This window comes from Amblyomma maculatum, chromosome 3 (genome assembly GCF_055883805.1).
Source record: "Amblyomma maculatum isolate TAMU_Amacu chromosome 3, ASM5588380v1, whole genome shotgun sequence".
Lineage (NCBI taxonomy): Eukaryota > Metazoa > Arthropoda > Arachnida > Ixodida > Ixodidae > Amblyomma > Amblyomma maculatum.
This window is the reverse complement of record NC_139346.1, coordinates 217,928,863-217,953,541: the sequence shown is the minus strand read 5'-3', so window position 1 is coordinate 217,953,541 and position 24,679 is coordinate 217,928,863. Positions and strand designations below refer to the sequence as shown.

The 24,679-nt window shown below is 47.7% G+C and overlaps 1 protein-coding gene across 1 annotated transcript in view; it reads left to right on the top strand.

The window, feature by feature from the left end:
- Positions 1 to 2,481: 2,481 nt before the first annotated feature.
- The window catches only part of LOC146197713 (pleckstrin homology domain-containing family G member 5-like), a 767,578-nt gene continuing 745,380 nt past the window's right edge, over positions 2,482 to 24,679 (top strand). The window contains exon 1 of the mRNA XM_084599624.1: positions 2,482 to 4,060. Within this exon, the coding sequence (XP_084455750.1) occupies positions 3,886 to 4,060 (175 nt within the window). The 5' untranslated portion in view covers positions 2,482 to 3,885. The remainder of the gene's footprint in view (positions 4,061 to 24,679) is intronic.

The window sequence follows — 24,679 nt, the reverse complement described above, 5'->3', positions numbered from 1 at the left end:
TCCGTCCTTCTTGCCTCTGCTGCTGAAAGGAGTCCTTCCTTTTTGACCTCGCTGCGTGCCTCTCTGTTTGGTGCATACGAGCCAGCGGTCACGTCCCCCCCTTCATCTCCAAGAATGCATACCAGCTAGGACCGGATTCGTCCACGCGAGGTTCTCGCGAGGAGCTCCCCACCACGAAGGGGCTAATTAAACGGTGATAGCCTGTTCATTTCTACTCGCTTTATTCAAGCTTCCGGCCATCCTGTTCGGGCTGGCAACAGTGTCCTGTTATGATCACATGCATCAGGGGGAACCTGCCTGGCTCCCCTGCGTACAAATCTCGAGGAAAGTTTTGGTGACCTCCGCTTATAATAATCGCTTGCAATAATGAGTGAATCAATAAATGGATAACTCTTTATTTCAGCTCTACCATAATGCCTCGGTACCGGCTCACAAAACACACGTAGAAAAATTACTCCAAAAGGGAAACTGAGAGCAATAAGAGCATTTAACTAAAACTACGATGGAGCACTTCGGGTGGTGTGCGCAGCTCGTAAATGGAGACCAAAACCTGAATAAAGAAGCACGAAACAACGAGAACACGTATTATAGGAATCGCCATCACTCGGCTGGAGCTTAATAGAGCAAGGCTCGAGAAAGCGAAGGAAGGAAAGAAGAAAAATAGAACGAGGATTAAGAGCACATGTGAAAAGCAGTTTAAACACCACAGTTTTCTGTTGTTGGCAACAAGGAAAGGAGTTTCAAAATATGTCTAAGCTGTCGGAGTATTATCACTGAAAGCTTAATAAATGAGTTCCGACTTGAAAAGTAATCAGTTATGAAAGGATGGCTGTTACCAATAGCAATAATAAAGAAAATATTCCACAGATGTAAGCATTAAATTTTAATATTTCGAATTCAATATTTCATGCAATCAGCCCTTTGTAGCGTAAACCTAACGCTTTGATATGGTCAGTGGGCAAGAATACAAAACAACAGATGTTTGATTTGGGCTAGTTGGTAGCAGTTTCTTGAAGACATAGCGCAAAAAAGACGGGGACAACACAGATGTAGACAGGACAGGCGCAAAACAAGCTCGAGGTGTTTCGGTTCTGTTTTCTTCGACTGAACCAGATACAAGTCGTTTGACTGCTTAAGTTGCTATCTCTAATCACTTGTTCCCGTTACACCAAAGTCCGCATCGCTGAACTGCGTATATTGCGACACTCTGCAGCCAATTGGACAGATTGCAATGGTTAAATCAAGCAGGTCGAGCGCACTTAGCTTAGCTGACATCTCCATACAGACAAAATTAGTCTTCCCAGCAATCGTCAACTAGGACTCACAGAGTGCATTCCTTACTGGTGGGGCTCCTCTGTAAGAGCGATTTTTCTGGGAAGCTTTTTCGACTCGCGTGTTAAAAGAGTTGCCCAAGCGCTAACTTACTATTGCAGCATTACTGCGGAAGGTCGGTGACGTATTCCTGAAAAGCGAGCTCGTGCAGCTTTAATAGTTGTTTTTTCAGGGCTGATAATCTTATGTAGGAAACTCCCAGGCCCGTCATTCATTTCAGGACGTCAGCGGCGCCAGTCGTGCCTGCCGCCGACCGTACTCTACCTATTCGAATGAGTTGCACCAGGTTGCGCAGTGCTGTGGCATCTCGGGCGCAGTCAGTCGCTAACGGCTGCTAGCTTTGCCTATTCGGCATATGAATGCCCCCTGACCAGCCAGTCTCTAGCCCCAGGTTCAGTAGATGGCGTTACCTTTCTTGGTGCGAGCGTAATACACGGGGAGAGGACAGAAAAGAGAAAACGAAACTTCAGGAACTAAAGTGGGTTATGTTTAAAAGACCTTTATGTATTTTAATTCTTTCTTTTGCGAAATATATGCTCAAATTAGAAGACCAATCAAGGCAACAAGTAGCTGTACTCAGGCATATTTCTCAAGCCGCAGCCCAACGCGGGAGGCAACGCCTACGTATCTGCGTTATTTCACAGTAAATAACAGTTAGGGTCAACTAACCAGGTAAGTTTTCCCAGTAAAGTAATTAAGCTACACATGTTTTTCGTGCTTGCTTTCTTCGCCTGCCGTACGCTCTGTCTATTTGCACATCTACCTGTCGTGCGTGCTCGTGAGCGCTGAAAGTTTCCACTCGGCGACTGCGTAAGTTGGCTGGGGCCGCTTGCCGCCTGTGCGTGCGGACGCATTCTTGTGTCGCGCGCTGTACGAGTTTGTGCGTCTCCGTTGCAGAAACTGCCATTCCCGCCTTTCCTCCGTGTTGTTTCCCCGTGTATCTTTTTCCTCACCCCCGTATTTTTCTTCTTTCTTCTTTTCCCCCTCACCCTCCTTCCCACACAGCACTGCGTTCCAGCTCGACCAGGAATGCAGGAAGCTGCTCTCTCGGACCGCCACGGATGATTTGTCAGAAGCGGGCAGCATTCAGGGCCCTTCGCATCCATCCGTGCGGACGTCCTTGCATCATTCGCCACGTCGCTACCGCCGCGGCGAGGCCCCGGCAGCAGCAGCCGACGGTATCGCTCGCGCACCAGTAACTTCTTCGTCATCGGCCTCTGCGGCAAGCGCGAAGAAAAAGAAAACCGGCACCGCCGCTTCCTCTAACGCCGAGGGCTTGTGCGCAGCCTGGCTTGGACCGCCCCACCATTCCTGTCGTTTGCATTTGTGGCGTCCAAGGGCACCTGTGCTGCCGCCGCGATCTCGCAAAACACTGCCAAGTGACGCCCGCCGAGTCGCAAACACGGTACTGCCGATAACGCGCTCGGGGGTCTCTGCCGGACCATCTGGAGCATTGGATCGTGGTGCGAGCGTGCGTTTCGTTGTGTCGGTGCGTCTGGTTCCCTTGTCTTCGTCGGCTCTGGAAGCGACAGCAATTGCGGCGGCGTGGATGATTCTGAGCCGATAGCGAAGCCTGTTCTCCCCCCTCTCTCCGCCCTCTATAGTACTCGTTAAGACATCGGCGAAGGCGGTGGCACTCACTGCCGCCCTCAGTGTGCGCCCTCTGCTAAGCGGCGCTCTGCCGACGGATATCGCGTTGTCGTGCATGCACCCAAGCAGCAAGTGTAGGTGGTGGTGTTGATGGTGGTGTCCTGCATTGTGCGTTTGTCAGCCGTAGTGGCTGCTGTGTTTCCGTGTTTGATGACGAGTGTTTGCCGTTACGATTGCCGGCAGGTAACGTCCATTTCGAGTGTGCAAAGTGAACAGGGAAGAAGAACGTCTTGGCAGGACTCGTCAGACCTGGAGCGACATTTGTAAAGTTCCGTCATAGCCGCATCACGTTCTTGTTGGCGGCTGTCTGCGGAAGTTGATCTTCGCGGTGTGTTTTTGTCTACGGAAAGAATTTGCTCACCTTCTGCATGGAGTTAACTGAATTTTCCGGGAGGGCTGCGTTTGGATGCTGACAGTGTGCGTTCTTCGAAGCCTTTAGCAACGACCGATTCAACTGCATCTACAGGAAGGCAGCAGCCGCAGCTTTCGCGAGAGTGAAACTGCTTTCCCGTTGCGGATAGCGAGGAGGAACTTCCAGGAACGGCGGCTGCGTGCTCTGCACGCCACCGATCTCGGCTGCTAATGAGCCAGCGGTAGTGTGAGCTCCAGACAGCGCTACTCTCGCACAAGACACACACAGAAAAAAGGAGCGAAACAAAGAACAGGCAATTGGCGACAGCGGCTTCTGGCGGGGTCGGTAAGAGAAAGACGTCCGTGAGTAGTGAGTGGCGGCGGGGTCGACAACAGCAACAGCAGCTGGAATAGCAGTGCCGGGCGTCTCTCTCATCCGACCCGCGGCGGTCCCGATGCGTGGCGGCGGCGTCCGGTGTTTTCCGCGTGTCGTTGCCCCTTCAGGCCGGTGGCTGTGGCCTCGGTGTCGACAGTGAAGTGCCCCGAGCCCCTATGCCTTCGGGTGTCGTGCCCATGGCCTGCGTCTCGGAGCCCGTGTCAGCGGCGGTCGCCGAGACTTCAGCGCAGCAACGGCAACAGCAGCAACAGCAATATCCAGTGCAACAGAGCCGTCTGGATGGATTTCAATCAGCCATCAACCTGCTCATGCGTCGACGCTTCAGCACGGGTAAGTGCCACTTTTGTGGGGACGTGCGTGCACTCCAACTGGAATGTTAGCGAGGAACTACACTCGGCCGAGAGTATACAACCTCATGTGTACTACCGTTTTTATATTCAGCCGAATTGGAGTAGCAGATGCTGGAATAATAATCGCGATGCGCATAGAAAACAGGGCGACACGCTCTAAACCACGGTAACCATAGGATATTGCCAATTTTAAATTTCTTGAAGAAACATGGTCTGGAAAGTGGCAAACAGTTTGTTTTCGTTGTATTTAAATGTTAGTTTGACAAAGTAGAGGTACAGTCGCGTCTATTGCAGAGAAATGAATATGATACACGGTGCTTCTACGTGTTTACAACAGAGAGGAAAGATATAGCTGTTTTTTTTTTTTAATTGATTTCGGTCAGCTATAGCTCAGGGTTAGACTTTTCGGTTTAAATCGCTAAAAGTACGCTGAATTCAGGTTTGAAAATTTCGTTTTAACCAAAAAGGACAATATTTTTGGCATGTAATGCACAAGCTGTCGAACACGAGTTATGTGCCGGCAACTTTGAAATAAATTATATATTAGGAAGCCCGATTCGTGATGCGAAGGTGATATTGGAAATGTGGCGCACTTGTGAGATTACAGGGATTTATGCCGTTGATTTAACAGGGACGCGCGTGTGCGGTTCCGGTCATCAGGGCAGGGACAGTTCCTTATTTATTAACGTTAATGCATTTTGCAACACCTAAAGGGGACCGCGTGTTCGGAGCCAGTGTTTCGAGAAACGCAAAGTCGCGATAGGTGCGCTCTAGGGTGTCGCGCGCGCCCTTCGTCTTCGCTTTGTTCTTAAAAGTCTCCGTGCTGGTGCTCAGCCTTGGAACTAAATATGCCATTCAATATTCAATATCACGTTCTTCGTGTCAAGGCATTTCGTTGTCGCTCTTTCCGTCGCTCTCAGCAGCCAGTGTTTTTCAGGCGGTGATGCCTCGAAAGAAAGACATGGAGCCCCTCTCTTCCTCTGCAGCACATATTTTTCGGGCTGTCATCCCTTGGAAGGCCACGTTGTCTAACAACGTTACCTCGCAATGTTACCTTGCCGCGATGCTTGGGCTTTAGATGATGTCAATTGTAGAATATCAGAGTGCCGCCGAAGCAGATGAAAGCGAAAGCTGTTGAGTACAGCGCTCCAGAGCTTTTTTGTTAAAAAGCGTAGTCTATAGTGGATTGCGCATATATATAAGAAAAAGCAACACTAATCCCAACTGCAACAACTCAGCTCAACTCATATCTCAGAACCGCCTGTTGGCATTTCTTTCTTCTAAACATGGCGGCGGAAATGCGAATTGCCTTGAAGCAAGAAGATCTAGCCCAGAGGCTGAAATACGCATATGCTTGTCGTACATCCTTTGCTCAATTAGGATTGGCAGGATGACCGAAAAGTTTCTGCAAAGCAGAACGAAGGGTAGTTTTGGTGGGCTGTACAAAGGGGGAAGGGGGAGGAGGGAATGCAGTAGATATGCATCCATCCACCCTTCGTTCTGCTTTGCGTCAATGTTGCGGTGACACCGTTGCGCTTTTTGAGGTGACGAATATGTGCTGATAGGTATTCATTATTATATTTTGAAGTGTTTTGTGGCAGAATACGCGTGGAGTGTTCTTCTGTCACTTGCGACGGAACTGGATTCCCATCATTCATCGTGGCGCGTTGCACTCGCATCAAGTGTAAGGTCACTATTCTAATCCGTTGGTGTGGAGTGTGTTACGCCAGTTCCACAGAACTGGGAAATATGCCGCTAGCAGCTGCCACGTTAAAGGAACGAAATAACGCAATCGCAAATGAGCTACTATTGTAGAGAAAACCCGCCGACGTCCCCGCAGTCATGTCGACGCCCATAGGTCGATAGTATAGCGCTTAGTGGTTTGCTCATTCGAAAAATTTTTCCTTTGGAAGGAGATTTTTCAAGTACAATTGATCAAAAAGGAAATCTTCATGAGCTTTAAGGTAGTTCTTTACACCTCAGTTAAATAAAAAACCGACCAAATTAAGTTTAACAAAAGTCTCGAAGAAATTTCGGACTGATTCACGAAATGAGACATGTAAATACCGATCAGTGCTAAGTTCTTCGTATATGCAGGACCAAAACTGTTTTGCAGCATTCTTACTCAGTTAAAGGCAATCCATTGAATGAATCACCGGCAGTAAAATATCTAGGCGTTACTATTACAGAAGATCTATGATGGGATACCCATATTAGTAACATATGCACCAAAGCCTTTAAGTCTCTCTGGTTTATGCGGCGTAAGCTTTCGAAAGCCCCTGTCAGTGTTAGGCCAGTTTGGAGTCTGTGGGACCCCTTCACTGACAGAAACACAGCCAGGTCCAAAGGACCGCGGCTAGATTCATTTGTAACAAATATAAATTGATCTCGTCCTTGACACACTTAAAGCCAGATACGTAGTGAATCTCGATTAAGGTACAGTCGCGGACAGAATGAATTGGACCACGCTTCCGCATTCAAACGCTTCTGTTCCATCGAAATAATTGTGTTTGCTGCCTTCACGAGCAAACACAAAAGTAAATATTACGGGCGTTTGCAAAAAGAATACATTACTTTTCGCAAATTAGCGCGCCAGACGACTTTGATTGCCAAAGCGTGGTCCATATTCTTCTGTCCGCGACTGTACCTCAAGTACGCTACCCAGATCCTAATGAACAAACACAATTTCATTACCGCTAACACCTCGCGCGCAAGCTGCCGTTTTGATGATGGTAAAATGATTCAAGAGTATGTCACTCTGACTAACACGTTCATATTTTAATTTTTTTATAGAACCATAAGCGAGTGGAATCAATTACCGAAACATATAGTCGATAGCTCCAGTATTGATGCATCTATGGCAAATTTGAAGGAGATGCGTATGCGATGTCCTTCTACTCCTGTGTCCGATTTCATTTCATGCCCAGATGTGATGCAGTTGATGCTGATTGTGTAGTGTAACTTTTATTGTATAATCTTTTCGTGCTCACTCCTGCTTGGAGTCATGTAAAGACTCCGCAGTATTGTTATTAAATAAATAAAATAAAGTTGATGTTTGCCTATAGTTTCCTCCTAACCGCCTTTAGGACACTGCCATTCTTTAGTACGTTCTTGATCCTCTCTATATTATACTTTTTTATGTCGATATGAAAGAGGATAGAAAGCGCGAGGGAGGGGGAGGGGGAGGGGGGGGGGCTTAGTTCTTTGAATTCTTATGGAAATCAAGAAGAATAAATGGGCATGGGCAGTGCATGTAGTGCGAAGAGAATTAGTATAACCGATGGTCGCAAAGGGTAACAATCTGGATCCATTGGTGTAGCAGGGGGTGGCAGAAAGTTAGGTGGGCGAATGAGGTTAAGAAGTTCGCAGGGGTCAAGTGGGTGCAGCTAGCACAGGTCCGGGTTAATTGGAGGAATATGGGAGAGGCCTACGCCCTGTACTGGGTATAATGAGGGTTATATGAATAATGGTGGTGGTGGTGGTGGTGGTGAGGTCGATGATACGGTGGTGGCCAATTACCTCAGCAGGGTGGTCCAATCCTGTTGTGATGAAGTACTCTTCCGGTGGGGCTCACCGAGATCAGACCTCACCACCTATACCTACTATGCAATTCCATCGGCACGCAGATGTTTCTTTTTTTGTGTGTTTTTTGTTTTTTTGGTAGAGAATAGAATGGGCACCGCAATTCAAAGCACTCTCCACTTGCATGCGAAGTGAATATGTTCTACTTCCACGCCATTGGTGCGTGTGGCTTTCTACTAAGTGAATTATTCGGAACGGCATGAAACATCAAGGCGAACGCCTCATCGACTTTTGCCTCAGGGCGACAGCCTCGCGCTTATTCTATAGGATGCCACCTCTGGTTGTGCGTAGCCTGATGCCCGCTCTGAAGGGACGCTGGTCATATCCAATGTTGATTGAAATAGTCTCTTTCTTCCGTCGAGATTGTTCATTATTTATGCGAGCGCTACACGTGTAACGTCCGCAAGAACAACCCTACAAGAGCACGAGACGGAAGGAGACATGTCGGAATGCGCTTATGTGTTTATGCGCGATAACCTCGTAAGACGAAAATGTAGATGCTGTTAACACCGCCGGTCCCAGAACCATAACTGTGCAACGGGCTGAGCCATCGTTTTACAGCGTTAATAGAGGTGCTCATTCGGAAGCAAACGCGGTCGGGTGAAGACTAGTGATTGCAACTTGCTTGAGTTCCGTACGTATTGTAACGAGTTGTCAGGAGCTGATATTTTAAGGAGTTGATCGGACGAAACTGACCAACTGTTGTCATTGTGTTTGATCTGGCTTTTTCCGTTTATGCCTTTGCACCGGCTCACTTTTCTTTTTTTCTCTATTTCCGAACTGTCAGTTTCCTAAAGAACGAAATAAAATTGCTCATTCTCGCACGGGTTCCTCGACACCCGGTAAAATATGACAGATTCGATGCAATATCAAGAATGTCTACTGGGAATTATCAACGCCGTGCAAGAGAGTATGTAACTCCCGCCCTAATCGTACCGCTATACGCTGAGTCTCACTTCGCTTGCGATCATTTTGCCGCCCTCTGCATTGCACTGTACTAAAGTAAAACCAATATTTTTACTTCGTGCACGGTCTTGAGTATAAACCCCTATGCCACAAGGATTTCTTGCGGTACCACTGGAAATCAAGAACCCCGGACAAGTGTAAAAAAAAACAAAGATCTCATGCACCCCATCGCTCGCAAATGTGTACATGGAGGCTGAGGTCCCTCGCTTCGCCCTGTGCCCACGGTCTCCTGACCTTGCCTAGCGTTTAAAGGACAGTGCATGGAGCTGTTCAGTTTTTTTTTTTTTTTTTTTTTTTTAATTCCCGGATTAACCGGGACCGACTCTTGGCCGGAGGAGTTGCAGAGTTAGTGAAAAAGTTGACGGCGGGAGACGTCCGGTTGTTTGGCTGCGTGTGCGTTAGTACCGTCTCTAGACTCTCCGATCCTCGCCCGCCTTCATCAAGCCAACGTTTTAACTGCTCGATCCGATGCCGTCGCCTCGACCTCGCACATGGTCCACCGGACATGTCTATTTTCCTGTTTATTTATTTTAGGATGCTTTAAATGCGCTTCCCTTTTGCGTGACTTGTTTTTAATAATATCATCATCGAAGTTTACATTTAGTTCTATTCGCGTTTCTTTATTTTGTATTTGCGAACTTCTAAAATTATTGTGTTTTTTTTTCTGTTTCTACTTTATCTATACGTTTCTCTGTTTCTTGTGCGGAATTTAATGTTTTTGCTTGTTAACCGCCCTTCCCGAGTTTCCTTCGCTGCAGCCGACGCACTGCCCTCACACGGGCTCATCGCCCCCAGATCAAATTAAAGTTGGCCAGTTTTCGCTTTTAGGGCAACAGGGCAAGCGTAGACGATCCCAGTGCCTCTTCGAATTCCTTCTGCAGCCGTTAGCCGAGTAGTGTGCGGCTGTACCTTTTTGAGAATTTTGCAAAAGAACCGGTGGCATAGAGACTTTTGTACAAGTATGTAGCCGCTGTCTTTGCACCTTTTCGGGTGGCTAAAGAAAACATTCAACTGATCGATGACATTGCGACCGCTGCTTTTCAGAGCCGCTTCTTGTCTGTCTTACACGCGATCCGTGTGTACGAGTTGTTCGCCCCCTGCTCGAGCTATGAAAAGGAAAAGGGTTACGTGTTCGCTTGCTGGATACCGGCCGTGTCACGCTTATTTCCACCGAAACACTTGTGAGAAGGACGACCGAATCGATTCACTCTAATTACGTTAGGCCAGCTGGCTGTTGCCACGTGTTCCCTGCACTCTATACTACGGGGCCTCAATTTCCTGGAGTCACGTTCGACGAGTGCAGCTTCTTAGGCTCCCACTTGAGGATTGCGTCTTCTTTCTTTCGCCAGAAACCGACCGCGTCGTCGTCCCTGCTCTCAATCCGGGTCTTCCGTCTTTGCTCGCGATAGACACCCCGCGCGCTGCACCACAAACGTGCGGTCGCTGCGGGGAATGCACAATATGTCAGGAGCTATCTTTCTCGCTCGAAGCGCGGCACAGCGCGGAATATTGAGTTCGGGGAGGGCTGCTGTGCGATTAGATATACAGGGCTGCCGAAGGCTGGTGCGGTCGGCGACGATTTCGTGGTACCGGAGTACGTGTTATATACCAGACGCTGCCTGTGCCTTCGAAGGGGCGCTTGTATGCGTTTGTTCGTGTGACTTGGGCGCTCTCGCGTTTCAGCAGATAGAGCAGCGGCGCAGGCCTTGTCCCGGATCTTGCACCTCTTTGTTCTCTGTGCAAGGCGTGCTAGGCTTTTCAGGCTGGAGAGGCACCCGCGAAGGGACACCAGACGCGTCCCCACCTTGGACTTCTTATTAGTGTATTTCAAGCAAGGTTAGCCGCTATGTATAGTTATCAATCTTGTTCCACTTTACACAGCGCTGAACATAACTTAGCATAATTGGGGCTGTCGCATGCTCGTCGCGATTGTTGAAAATGGTTTACCTAGCTGCTTCTAGCACGTAAATTCTAAACTTCACAGGACTTAATTTTGTCGCGACTCTCTGAGAGTTCATGTCTGCTACCCGCTCTAATTACAGGAATGTGTTTTATTTTTTTATTTTATTTTTTTCAGGCGTGGTTATTTCGAGTCTCGCGAAATTGTAGCGGTACGACTGGCATCAATTAGTTGGTGCAGTGACTGGCAGAAATGAACTGGAGCAGATAGAAAAATTCGTTCACCTGTGCTTGGCGTTGACCTTGTTCGACTAAGCATCACCTTCATTCATTTTTGCAGCAATTTTAGAGAAATAAAGCAAACTAAAGGAAGAGTTATATTTCTCGAGATTCTACGTGTTGACACGACGGCCTCTATCGAGCATTGCGGTGAAGTCATCTTATTGCATTCTATGGGCCTCGCTACTCACACTGTTTACACTCGACAAGGTCTAGCTATGCCTAAAACTTTTTACACACCTCGCTCGTTCTCTGCGCGCTGAATACATCGTGTTTATAGAGGACCAAGCATTTACGCGGCGACACACACGCAAACACAACGAGAAAAGAACCGAAGAGCGAGAACGGCGGACATTTCCTCCACTGTTGATTAGGCATAAAAGTGACTCCGGTGTCGCTCACAGGTGTCCAGTGTCGTGCTTCGTTTTTTTCCTCCAGGGAAGGACGGGGAGAAGGTAACGAAAAAATCGAGAGGAAAAACATATCGAATTAAGCCGAGTGATTACACCCTGTGGCTCGGTCGCTTGTTCTTGGTCGTTAGTGGTCTCGGGTCGCACGTTTCTCGTAATGCGTTGTAAACGATCGAAAACGCGGGCGTGGTCTCGTCCGTGCTGTCCGAGCGAGCGCGCCGCCGAAGGCAATGCAGGTCCGGGCATTTCCCTTGTAAACATGCCTGTTCCCTGGCGCTGCTGTAGCGCAGAGCGCACGTGCGTAGATTACGTGTGGACTAGCGGTGGACAAAATCGAAGCGAAGAAACGCAGAATATGCACGAAGCGGCGCGGTGTTCAAAAGACGTCGGGAAAAGCCGAGCTCCAGCGTAACGGAACACTGCATTCAGTCTAATTATCGAAGAGGCAGGACCTAATGTGGGCAACACTGCTCAGCTCTGCGTGAAATTGGATCTTTCGCTTGACGACTTTACCGAAGGCGCTGCAGTGCGCTTCGGGCTCCAGACAAATGAATTTGTTGGTTTTCAGCGTTTCCCTCTTGTTTTCGTTGCTCACCCAGTACTGCTGTGGTAAGCAGTAACCTTATAACAAAGCGGCACTATTATGTAATTTTCAGCGTGTTCTAATGCCGGAGGTCGCACTGTACAATCTGTGACTACTGTATCCCCTTTTCTATGCACTGTTTTTATGTTTTATTCTGAGTAATTGACAAAAATCAAATGTAATTATGATTTCGCTTTTTTCATATTCGCTATCGGCGCTACACCAAATGTTTCAAGAAAGCTGTCACAACTCATTAAAAATAGGCTGTTTGAGGTTTGAGGCTGTTTGGAGCCCAATATTACCAGTGTTGGCGACAACAGGAAAGAGGTGAACCATGTTAACGAGTAAGGGGTTAACTAATTAATATTAATTATCTTTTGAACCATTAAATCTAAATCATTACTTGGCCCCGTAGCGGTGGTGCAGTAATTAAGATGCCCGGCTATTGTGCCAGAGTACCCGGGTTCGATACGGACGCCCAGCGGCTGCGTTTCGATCGAGGCGAAACGGAGTGGCGTCCGTGTGCTGTGCGATGTCAGTGCATGTTGAAGATCCCCAGGTCGTCGAAATTTCCGGAGTCCTCCACTACGGCTTCTCTCATGGCCTGAGTCACCTTACTTGCCTCATGAGTGGTGTTACCAAAAATCCCGATTTGTCAATAGGGTCATCACGTCACAGCCACATGACCTCGCGCGGTAATTTCTAACACTCCACTTTAAAGCAAATGAATTCGGGGAGAGTCCAAATAAATCTAAAATTGGCGAGGAGGGTCTCGTAATGACTGTATATGAGCAAATAGAAGTAATTTATTAAAATAAGTTTGGCGCCATCGAATTCGAACGCAGGACTTTTACATGTCAGGCGGGCACGCAACTTATAGGCCACGAAGGTTCTTTTTTTCCCTTTTTTTTTTGCTTTTTGTTCACAGTGATAAATACAATGGGAAAGTCCGAAGTATTGTACCACGGCTAGCCAGCTAGTGATTCAACCCTTTTTTGTACAGTGTTACGGATGGGTTATACGATTAGTCGTTGCACAACGCATACAGATGGCAACCAAGTTGGAGGCTAGCTCACAACACAGATTCTAAATGATGACATATAAACTCACAATGAGAAATTCACGCTTTCGCCTTCACAATACGTAATAAATATTAAGTGCCCTCTGTAAATTTTACATGTAGGCATTTTGTTGCAATTATATATTTGTAGCCGGCAATTAGTATTCGACATACTATAAGTATTTAGAATTTCGAAAACGTGATTACGCCGCCGTGGTGGCGCAGTGGTTCGGGCGCTCGACATACTCTGCTCAAGGATGCGGGATCGAATCCCGGCCTCGGCAGCTGCTTTTCGGTAGAGGCGAAAAGCAAGGCGCCCATGTACTGTGCGATGCCAGTGTGCGTAGTAAAGAACCCCAGGTGGTCGAAATTTCCGGAGCCCTCCACGACGGCGTCTCTCATAGTCTGGGTCGCTTCAGGACATTAACACCATAAACCAAACCAAAACGCGATTACTCTCAACGCTGCGGTACAACAGATTTTGTCTATCTCGCGCCAAACCCCGCGGTCTGCCGCGCGAAATTGTTCGCGTAAATTCGATAATGAGAAGCGAGGCGAAACAAGAAAAAGTATCGGGCACCAACATTGCTTCACGTGGCGCATCGAGCGCGTTCACTTCGGGCGCTGCTACTTCCGGTCACAAGTCAACCTGCCGGAAAAACGTTCGAAACCTGGCAACCTCCTTCCGTTACAGGGAGGTTACGAGGCCGTGGTCCACGCAAGCGCATTGTTTATGCCGGAGGCCGAGCAACAGTACTACACGACAAATGCTTCACTCCTACGACCTGTTTGCACAAGCACGAAGTTGAAAAGGAGCGGTCGAAGCGTCGCCGAGAGACGCCAACGTATCACTCGATACGCGGTCGAAAAGAGGAAAAGAACACGAAGAGCGACCTGCACAATTAGAAGGCGGAAAGCGAACGCAGTGCCAAAAGAAAAAAAAAGAAATGCCAGATAAGCAGAGGCCGCTAGTCCGCTTCGGCTTTGGCTGTGAACGCGAGTCCCGTTAGCGGCGGTCCAGTTTTAGCAGCGCCGCCGGTGGCGCGTGTTGTGTCAGGCTGGAGGGCAGCGTTCGGCGCTTACTCGTGCACGAGTGGACGCGGGGAGGCTCATGTCGGTGGCGGCCTCGCCGCAGGCGTTGCCGAGTGCTCGTCAAGGACAGGAATGACTTTCGTATGCGCGCCTGCCGACCGACCGAACGAGCTCGGCGGCGATGCATGCGGTACGCCTTGGTCCAGCTGGACCAAGTATAGACCTAAGCGCTATTTCGCGCTGTACTAACGCGTCGATTGGCGGTCGCGTGGCGTTCGGCAACTGGGAAGCGAACTGCGGTATCGAATGCAGTCTGGGCGAACTGCAACGGCCACTGTGTTAACAACAGAAAGCTGTAATAGTTGGGTACTCGTTTATGTTATCGCGGCGCGAAGAAAGAACACACACACACACACACACACACACACACACACACACACACACACACACACACACACACACACACACACACACACACACACACACACACACACACACACACACACACACACACACACACACACACACACACACACACACACACACACACACACACACACACACACACACACACACACACACACACACACACACACACACACACACACACACACACACACACACACACACACACACACACACACACACACACACACACACACACACACACACACACACACACACACACACACACACACACACACACACACACACACACACACACACACACACACACACACACACACACACACACACACACACACACACACACACACACACACACACACACACACACACACACACACACACACACACACACACACACACACACACACACACACACACACACACACACACACACACACACACACACACACACACACACACACACACACACACACACACACACACACACACACACACACACACACACACACACACACACACACACACACACACACCTTCCATCTAGGCGGGGGGCCCTATAGCGCCCACCGACGCTATAAAGCGGAGGCGCTGAGATGAGCGCTACCAGATCGTGTTAGAGGAAAATAAATATGTACAGCGCGTGCTCGGAGCGCAAGCACGGCACGAGCTGTTCAGAATGAGAAGCCTGCCACGCTGGTCATCTTGCTTTGGTGCTCCGCTGCGACCCTGCAAATTTGCAACAGTCTCATTCGCTGTCCGTTCGGCCTTTTTGCGCCTTGCAGGACAGTATGTCGCTACTATGTCGTCTTGTTCTTTGTTTACATTTTATTATTTTTTACATCCCTGTCTTTCCTGACATTATATTGTCTTATTTTGCGTTTCTAGCTCCTTTTTCTTTATCTTAAACTGGCTTAAGCCCGGACGGGCTTTGCTGGTCCGGGGTCCGGCCCTCTCTCTTTCGCTTTTTTTTTAGAGGACCATTATAATGGTAAAAGATGGCTGTTTCGCAACCGCAGCTCCGCTCTGTGGACAACATGTCCGCTTCGTCATATCGACGAGGCTAAATGCAGAGGTAGATCATTTGACAACACTTCCTTCTGTTCATCATTGCTTTGCGCGCTGAGTAAAACTGTATAACATTATTTTGTATCGGACTGGGTAGCAGTGGTCGACACTCAATGCCTATCCACACTCCTCCCTCATCCTCACTCACATTCCGCTTGTCCGCACAACTCGTTCTTCACCTTCGAGAATCCTGTGCAAGCTACTATATTGTCAGTATATTCTAGGTACTATAAAGCTACGGACGCTTATTCCGAGAACCGCTTATAACTGAGGGTGAACCTGTCAATATATATTTTTTGAAAGTTTGTTGAACTTCTTTTGTTTATTTCAAGGCGCATTTAGAGATATTTTTTTTTCATCGTATAATATTTTCTGCTGATGAATTAAATTATATATATATATTTTTTTTGTGAAAGTGACTGCTCTGCAAAGTAACTTAGGGTCTATCTCAACCTTTTCGTCAGCATCAGCAGTCGATTTCCCAGCAGCCGACAAAATGACAGTACTCAGAGATGTGCTTGTGCAAGGCATTGCTGTCATAATTGAAAAGAAAGTCTCAAATCCAACTGTGAAGCCATCAGCCAAAAACAAAATAGGCAGCCCCACCGGGATGGTGCAGTGGTAAGACGCCCGACTACTGTCCGGAGTGCCCGGGTTCGAACCCGACCTCGGAGGCTGCGTTTCGATGGAGGCGAAACGAAGAGGCGTCGTCCGTGTGTTGTGCGATGTCAGCGCACGTTAAAGATCCCCAGGTGGTCGAAATTACTCCGTAGCCCTCCACTACGGCTCCTCTTTCTCTCTTTCCACCTTCACTCCCACCTTACTCCCTTCCCTTACGCCGCGGTTGCGGTGTCCACAGAAAACAAGTGAGACAGTTACCGTGCCTTTCCCTTCCTATAAATAAATAAATAAATAAATAAATAAATAAATAAATAAATAAATAAATAAATAAATAAATAAATAAATAAATAAATTTATTAAGCTGGCTTCCTTAGTTTAGCGCCTTTGACAACGTATACGTTCTACTCAGTCGCCAACTGCACCTGGCGCGCATGTCAACAATAATGACCCTTATCGGCTAAAACTTAATTTCGAAATTTAAATCAGTTGCACATTTACTGTTCTTTTCATTTTTTTGTTGTTGAAACCTAAAAGTAGAACCTCTACATTTCACACATCCTAGTCATCTATCGAAGTGTATAGTGGCCCTGGTATAGCGCGGTGGGCACTCTCGGCTTAATGAGAACGCACCCCCGGGAACTAAAACATTTTTCCCTCTGCGGTAAAGTTCGAGTAGAGCCTTTTGCCAACAGCGCCCCCAGCTCACCGTGTGCTAATGCTGAGGCCACTTGGTTTTTAACAGCACCGAGCTGTGTCCTCATTTTGTTCATCCCAGCTCGCAGACTTCGAGTATGGGGCACGACATCCGGTTACGTAACGGTACTAACGGGACACGCAGCCGCTCCTCGACATCGCCAAACAAAACCTCAGGGGCCAGTAGTGTACATTCTCTCGGTTTGCTGCCGCTCTCGCAGCCGGCCACTGTTCTTAATGGCGTGCTTCGCCATCAGCGTCAACGATGCTTGCACATAGCTTCACATCCCCCGCCTTTCTTTAGCCCTCCGCGGGGGCTTCTCGGTTCGCCTTCCGGTACGTTTAGCTGACCGCCACTTGCTGCCGTTTCGCGCCCAGCCGATTACACGCACGCACGCACGCACGCACACACGCACACGCACGCACGCACGCACACACACACACACACACACACACACACACACACACACACACACACACACACACACACACGCACACACACACACACACACACACACACACACACACACACACACACACACACACACACACACACACACGCACGCACGCACGCTCTCGAGACCAGGCCTAGCGGTCCTGAACTCTGCGAGGTGCAACCCTTGAAACGTCTGGCGTTCCGCTCGAAAAGAAGTGTCTCTGCAGGTGTGAAGACAAATGTGTGAAGACAGCCGCTTTTCCGCCTCTTTGTTGCAAGCTATGACGATGAGCGGTGCCCCTCACGCAGTCTCCGACACGGACTACCTAGGTGCGCGTAAAAAGCACGTTCGTTGAGTTACGCTATTGTTGTGTAAGAATGACAGGTTAGACGCTGAATACACCAGGTTTGGTCGAATTATCTCGGCGGCACTGTATCACCCGCAGTGTTCACTAAACATTTATAGCCTGGAAAGTGGGCACGCAGTTTACCGTAAGGGAGCGCTTTTATTTCTATTTTATTTTAGAGTAGTAATCACATACTGTTTCGACTGCGATGCGAAGAGCGGGTGACAGCCAGTGGCACGAGCTGCTTTTTTTTTCTTTTTTTTTTTTTTCATTTATGAATTCGTGGAGGTATATGCAATGGGGCCTTAATACAAGTAAATGAAATCAGTTTTTGCTGGTCTACGTGAACTCTCGCTGTTCAACCTGCTCAGTGCAACGTGTAGTGGGGCTGGTTATTTTTCATGTAATGAAAACGTAACTGTACAAGTAATCTTTTTTTTTTTTTTCGCGAACATTCAAAGAAAGAGTGGGACAAGAGCTTCTTTTGAATGTCACGGTGTCCCACTGGTAGAACATGCGCCTTGCACGCCGAAAGTGCTGGACGTTTATTTTTTTTATCAGGGCACTGCTGCGGAGCCGATGGCTACTTGGAACAACACTCACCTGCTCCAGCCTAGCGTCCAGCTTTCCCAGGAACTGAATGCCCGAAGAACGTTCTTCGTGGTCGATTTGAGCTAAAGGAAAATAAAATGCAGTGTAATCTTTCGTTTATACTTCGCGCGAGCGTGTTGTGCTCACTGTGTCTCTGCATGTCTATAAGACGACTCAACAGATGTGTTCGTTCTCACTCTTCAGTGGTATCAACAGCTCAAATCGCACGTTACTGTGACAGCTTCCACAAAACTTGCACGTTTGAACGGGCTTTCTGAAAATTGGCCCTCGTTGACCGTAGGTGTACGTTAAAAAATACCTGTTCCGAGCGCCTCGTACTTATGGGCAAGTGTGCAGGAAGGCATGTAATTTCAGCTGCCCTAAAGGGTTCGATAAACTGCGCATGTGTCCCAAGAAAGCCGCCCTGAAGTAGAGACTGCTTGCGGTCCAAAGTTTAGAGGAGGCACTGGAAAGCTGCCAATAATAAAAACGGTGCGTAATACGCTGACCGTGCGGAGCTCCACATTCATTCTTGCCAGTGGTTAATCATTGGTATAGGCCTACATATTTTAGGCACTTACGGAACTTTCATTGCGAGCAAATCTTGTCTAAACACAGTCAGTGAGCCTTCTTTAGGAGCAGAACCAAATGACTTGTTTCTTTGCATAGGGAAATGAAAATTGTTGTTATACCATTCTTCTCATTTTAAATTACGTCCACATGTGCGCATAAAGGAGGTTGTCGAGGTCTTATTCCCGAAATATATGAAACAAAGTAAATTTTAAATAGTTTATAAGTACATCTTGCCTCAGGCATCTGGCTGGACGTAAACGCAGCATGAATAATTGCGAAAACTACATCGTATTTGCATTCATGTTTTCTTTTTTATTGCCCACCCATAGAAATCGGCTCCAATAATGGCGAGAAGCTCACATGTTATAATCTAACGCTGGAAGCGCTTAGCCGAGCGTGAAACACAGTACCCAGCTCCTGTGCGGTGTTCCAAACTGGAAGTGCGATCTGCGCTTCTCTTTAAATGCACGTGAAAGCAAGGATAGCAAAAAAAAAAAGTAAAAAATAAATAAAATGCGGGAACCCTTTAGCCTTTACCTTTAAGGGTATGACGCGATATCGTAGGCTACCCCCCAAAGGCCCGCTTTAACCAAACCGTATAAAGGTGCCTGCCTATACATGGCAGTGGGATAACGTGTCCGACTATAAGAATACAAGAGTCTTGGCAGGCAGATATCACCCTCCCATATGAAATGTTAGCAGCTCTTTTCAATGTCCGGCAATCCACTTAGTGCTCGTGATTTTGCGCTCACAACGCCGACGCCAGATTTTCAGTGAACGGGGTCTTTAAAGTTATCGTGTTAAACAACGACCGAAATAATGCCGCTTGATCACAGTTTCCTCTCATTTCATTGCCCGAAGAGGTAGCAGTAAGCAACTCTAGGCACTGTAGGGGTGTACCTAGCGACTGCATCTAAATAACACCATTTTCAATGTACTCACTTGTCCCTGTTTCTCAACGGCTTGACGCTGCTGCGCAGCCCAGGGTAGCGCCGTCGAATCTCGGCCGCGGCGCTAGCATCTCATTGAAGGCAAAGTGCTAGAACGCCCATCTGCTGTGGCACTGCCTATGGAGAAGTGCCAGGTGGTCTCACTTAATCCTCCGCTATGGCGCACATCGCAGTCAACGCAGGCCTCGGGGCAACCTTATCCAATTATTTTGCTCAGTAAAAATGGAATCTCTGTCTATGGTGACCGTTTTCAGGCGAAAAAGAAAAACGCATTTATCGCCGAGAAAATTGGATTTAACAATCTTCCCGTCAGTCCACTCAAATTTGCGCTGTCTTCACCGACAAGGGCTGGCGTCTTTTTGAGACGGGAGACGGTGCAGCGTATAGGCTTCGAGATCCTTGCTGTCGATGCAGGCATTTTACTGCTAAATCGGCTGGTGACGACGATCACTTGCTTCTGTTCGCTTCTTGGCCTCTTGTTTTTTTTTCTAGCTTTCAGAAGTATTGGTTTCGGTGCTACGTTACTTTGTGGTTGTAACGCGGTACCCTGTCAGTGCTGGTCAACTTTTATTTCTTTTCTTCCTTTTTACCGCACATACTGCGTACCGACGTTTACTCAGTGCTGGATCTACAAGGTGGAGGGAGATGCAAGGCACTCACTCACTCACTCACTCACTCACTCACTCACTCACTCACTCACTCACTCACTCACTCACTCACTCACTCACTCACTCACTCACTCACTCACTCACTCACTCACTCACTCACTCACTCACTCACTCACTCACTCACTCACTCACTCACTCACTCACTCACTCACTCACTCACTCACTATAGCTTATTTAGAGATTCACCTCGCGGACCTCATTAAGTCGCTCACTATCGCTTTACATGGCTCAGTCTCACTAACTGTTCTCTTTAAGCAAGGCACACATCTTGCAGTCACTACCGCCGATACTCCAATCAGCAAGGGGCTCATCCTTGGCCGTTACTGATAGCTTTTCGTTCTTCGGAAGTCGCCATACACCTACTCATCTACTCACCGAAGTACGCAGCAATTACTAAACGGCTCCCAAACACCATTCGCGTCTTGCATACAGATGTTCAATATCGGTGCGAATATCTACTTTTCCATGCGACCAATGGATCCAAATCCAAACGTGTTTCTCTGCTGGACAAGCCGATGCTGTGGCTTACACCACACTGCGCTTAACTGTTGGGTCAGGATGCGGAGCTGTGAGTTGCATTGCGCCAGGATAATTGCAGGGTATAGGCAGGACAACGACTCAAGCCGGCACGGAAGAAGCCCTCATTGCCGCCAGGCACTCAGAGCGCCAGTTGGCTGTACGGTCGACAGGAGACAAACAAGGTTGTGGGTCTCTGAGTTACGACATAAGCTGAATGGGCGAGAAAAATAGAAAAAAGGTAAATAAACATAGACGAAAACATTTTTGTGCCTTGGAAAGGGAAAAAAGAACCAGACACTGGCGTGTCCTATAAGCGCTTTTCATAAATTTTATCACCTCAATGATGCATGTCCCACTAATTGTGGAACTGCAAACTCCTTGGAACTTCATAGTATAACTATAATTCGTATCGTTTATGCAGCAGAATATGCTCACATAGTTCTTCTAGCAGCACTGCATGTATCTGTGGAGCAGTAAAATGAGGTTTTAGCATTTTATTCTTTTCTTTTTGACGGTCGTACTTAGGTCAGCGGCAATGTGGAAAGCCAACTTAACAAATGGGTATACCCGGTTTCGCACGTTCTTTATGAATATAAATTTCGAGAGTTTGCAAAAGCTTGAACTTTTGAATACGTTTAGGATGTAGGTTGATATTCACAATCTGCGAATATTCAACAACGAATGAATGCTCGAAATGGCCTGAATGCCGTTCCAGCCCAGCGTTTCTTCTTCAGGCTGCGCTCACATTGCTGGCACACGAGCGGAATAAGTTGGCGCTCTTATTAAGAACTGTTAAAAAAAATCGCCCGAATTTCCCGCGCGCGCCGAGTCGCGTGCCGCGGCTTTTCAACATCGCAGATGGGCTGACTACGAAAATTCTTAGGAATATTGCAATATATCCTAATTCGAAATTTTAGCGCAGAGATTTAAAGATTGTTGCGATATATTAGCAGTAAATTTGAGAGATGCTTGTATGTATGTATGTATGTATGTATGTATGTATGTATGTATGTATGTATGTATGTATGTATGTATGTATGTATGTATGTATGTATGTATGTATGTATGTATGTATGTATGTATGTATGTATGTATGTATGTATGTATGTATGTATGTATGTATGTATGTATGTATGTATGTATGTATGTATGTATGTATGTATGTATGTATGTATGTATGTATGTATGTATGTATGTATGTATGCGTGCATGTATGTGCAGTTACGAGGCACTCTGTTTTTCTAACAACCCAAAGATAATATCTGAGAAGAGAAAGAAAATAAAAGAGTTAGCGACGCAGAGGAGGAGCAGGAATAAACCTGTATTCCCAACAGAAATGGCGCGCAGCTTCTCTACCCCTCGGCTCTAGGCCTGAGGGGTGTTTACGTGACGCTCCGCCTCTGATGCTGGCCGTAATGCGTTGTTCATCGGCGGTCCCTTCGGTCAGTTGGATCGCTGCCCTGAGTATCAGGGTCCGAGCGGCGCAGCAGGGTCTCCCAGGTTCTTTTACGGGTGCAAATAAATGTTATTTTTCTTTCTCTAAATGTTATTTTTCTTTCTCTCTTCGCTATCTATATTAGGGGCCCGAGCTGTTGTTGTTGGTGTGCCCTCAGATACTCCTGGCTCTTCGTTCTCTTCTTCTGGGAAATTCTCCTTGGTTCGTGACTCTCTTTCGCTCGGTTGCACCGACAACTACGCAGCTCAACAGCCGAATGGGCGCGTAAATGCTTCGCTCTAAAACTGTTCAACTTCACTTGTCGCATGCCTTTCGCGCAGCCGGGCGCGTGCCAGATCTAAGTCAACTGTAGTAAACGACAAAATGCGCAGTTTAACGACACTTCAGTCAAAAGTTTAGGACGTCCAATCTGCAGGGACATATGAGAAGCTGCCTGCTCCCAAATTTCCGTTTCAGAAGCCTCATTTGTTCTTATTTTCCTCCAAGTAATGTCACATCATGAGTCACTTCGAATAGCGCGGTGCCCCGGTGCGCGCTTAACGCTGCGATTAGGTTTGTACATCGTTTGCAGGAAGTTTTCAGTTTGATCTATGGCCGAGCCATATGCGGCCTGCCGCTCACAAAGTCATGGACGAACTATGCGGTAAGATTCTCTGGAAGCACTGAAGCACGGTGTAATTTGTGAAATCCGTGCACGAGAAGGATCGATGCAAAAGGCAAGCCATGTGGCGCAAGCTTGGTTGTAAGACAGTGCCTAATAAATGGCTCGCGACCGCGATCGCAGTCATCGCTGAGTGGTTAGGGTAGAGTGTCAGGTAAAATCGTTGTGTCTGCCAGCGATATCTGTGCGAGCAACTTCCGCTGCTGTGCATGGCGACGATGGCGTCTGCGTCGTAGTGCGGCCTGAGCGTAAACTCTCACGTTCACCTTCTCTCCCCCCGTGCATACCCGTCCATGGGAAAGTGCCGCTTGTTGCGCAGGGCCCCAGGTAAACATGGGCCAACAGACTAAGACAAAGGAAACAGAGACCGCAGGAGTTTGGACAACACAAGCCAAAGCTTGAACTTATGACGCATACACGCTCACAATGAACCCCAAGATCAGGAATATACTACATGAAGGCTTAAAGAGAGGGACGAGTGGGGATAAGTAAAGCAGGCAGGAAAAAGAATGCACAATGATGACGCACTCAAATTCTTGGAAAACCCACGTGATGGCGAGTCCGCTCGTTTAGCTGGGAAGGCACTGGTGAGGCTGCTTCAGTTTGAGTGCGTTGGCTCTACCACGTTCATTTTCGAGTTTCGCATTATTTCGCTTTATTCCTGGGCCTAGTACCTCATGCGTTCCGCGTACTTGTGGCCGCGTGTTGTTTTACCTCGTGATTTGCTGCAGACAACTTTGCCTTCACCATCGCCTACAGGCATGAAAGCACTATGCTATCGCCGCAGCCGATTACGCCTCGTGTAAAACTGCAACACACCCTAACGCTGGGTGTGTCTTCATCAAGTTACAACTGCAAAACAGTCTCGCGCTGTGCATTGAACATCGTGGTCTTCACGAAGTTCCATCTGCTCCACTCTTTCATTTAACCTAGGTAAATACGCCATGCACATACGTCATCTAGATAAAGAAAGAGACCGCAGCCGTGCCAGACAGGCTGCCGAGACCATCGACCAACGAGAAGCCACACTAGCCCGTTGCCAAGCTTAACAAGTGCTGAAGCGAACCAATATCGAAACGGTAGCAGCGAGTGCGGCTGATGGAGGCTCATGAAGTTTGATTCAATGATAGTCTAACCTCCAAACTTTCTTTTCACTTAACGTTTATTCCGTTATTTTATTTGACACTGCCATCCCTACGTTCTACTTTGTGGTATATCCGATGCTGTAATTAATTTTACTTCACCAAGCTTTCTTTCCAAATTACTCTGGCATTGATATCAAGTTTAGTTTCCGTTTGATACCCCCCCCCCCCCCCCCCCCCAGATGTTCCATAGGGATACAGGTGCTACAGGAAGCGACTGCATCATATATGTGTATGGGGGCTCAGGGGTGGAATGGTCAATGAGATGGTAATACGTAGACCACACAGACACCGTTTTTTTATAGCACTCCTGAAGGCTGTACTGGGACCTGTGTCATACAAACCGCAGCCTTTCTTGGCACTTTCTTGATGTAGCGAGTTTTGACGGACCACAGGCGAAGTCACACAGCAGTGACCGTTGTGTGACATTGCTGATCGGGTTACTGTCTTATGGAAACAGTAGCAGACGCTGAAGCCAAGGGATTGCGAGCCTTCTCTTCCTGCTAAAAACATACCGGGGGGACGCCTGGGCCGAAACCTGGGAGAAGGTTACGTTTCGTCATGAGCTATAGTCAAGTACTTCGACGTGCGGCTTTCCTCGAAAATCAACACTGCGAGAGAGCAAAACGTAATCCCA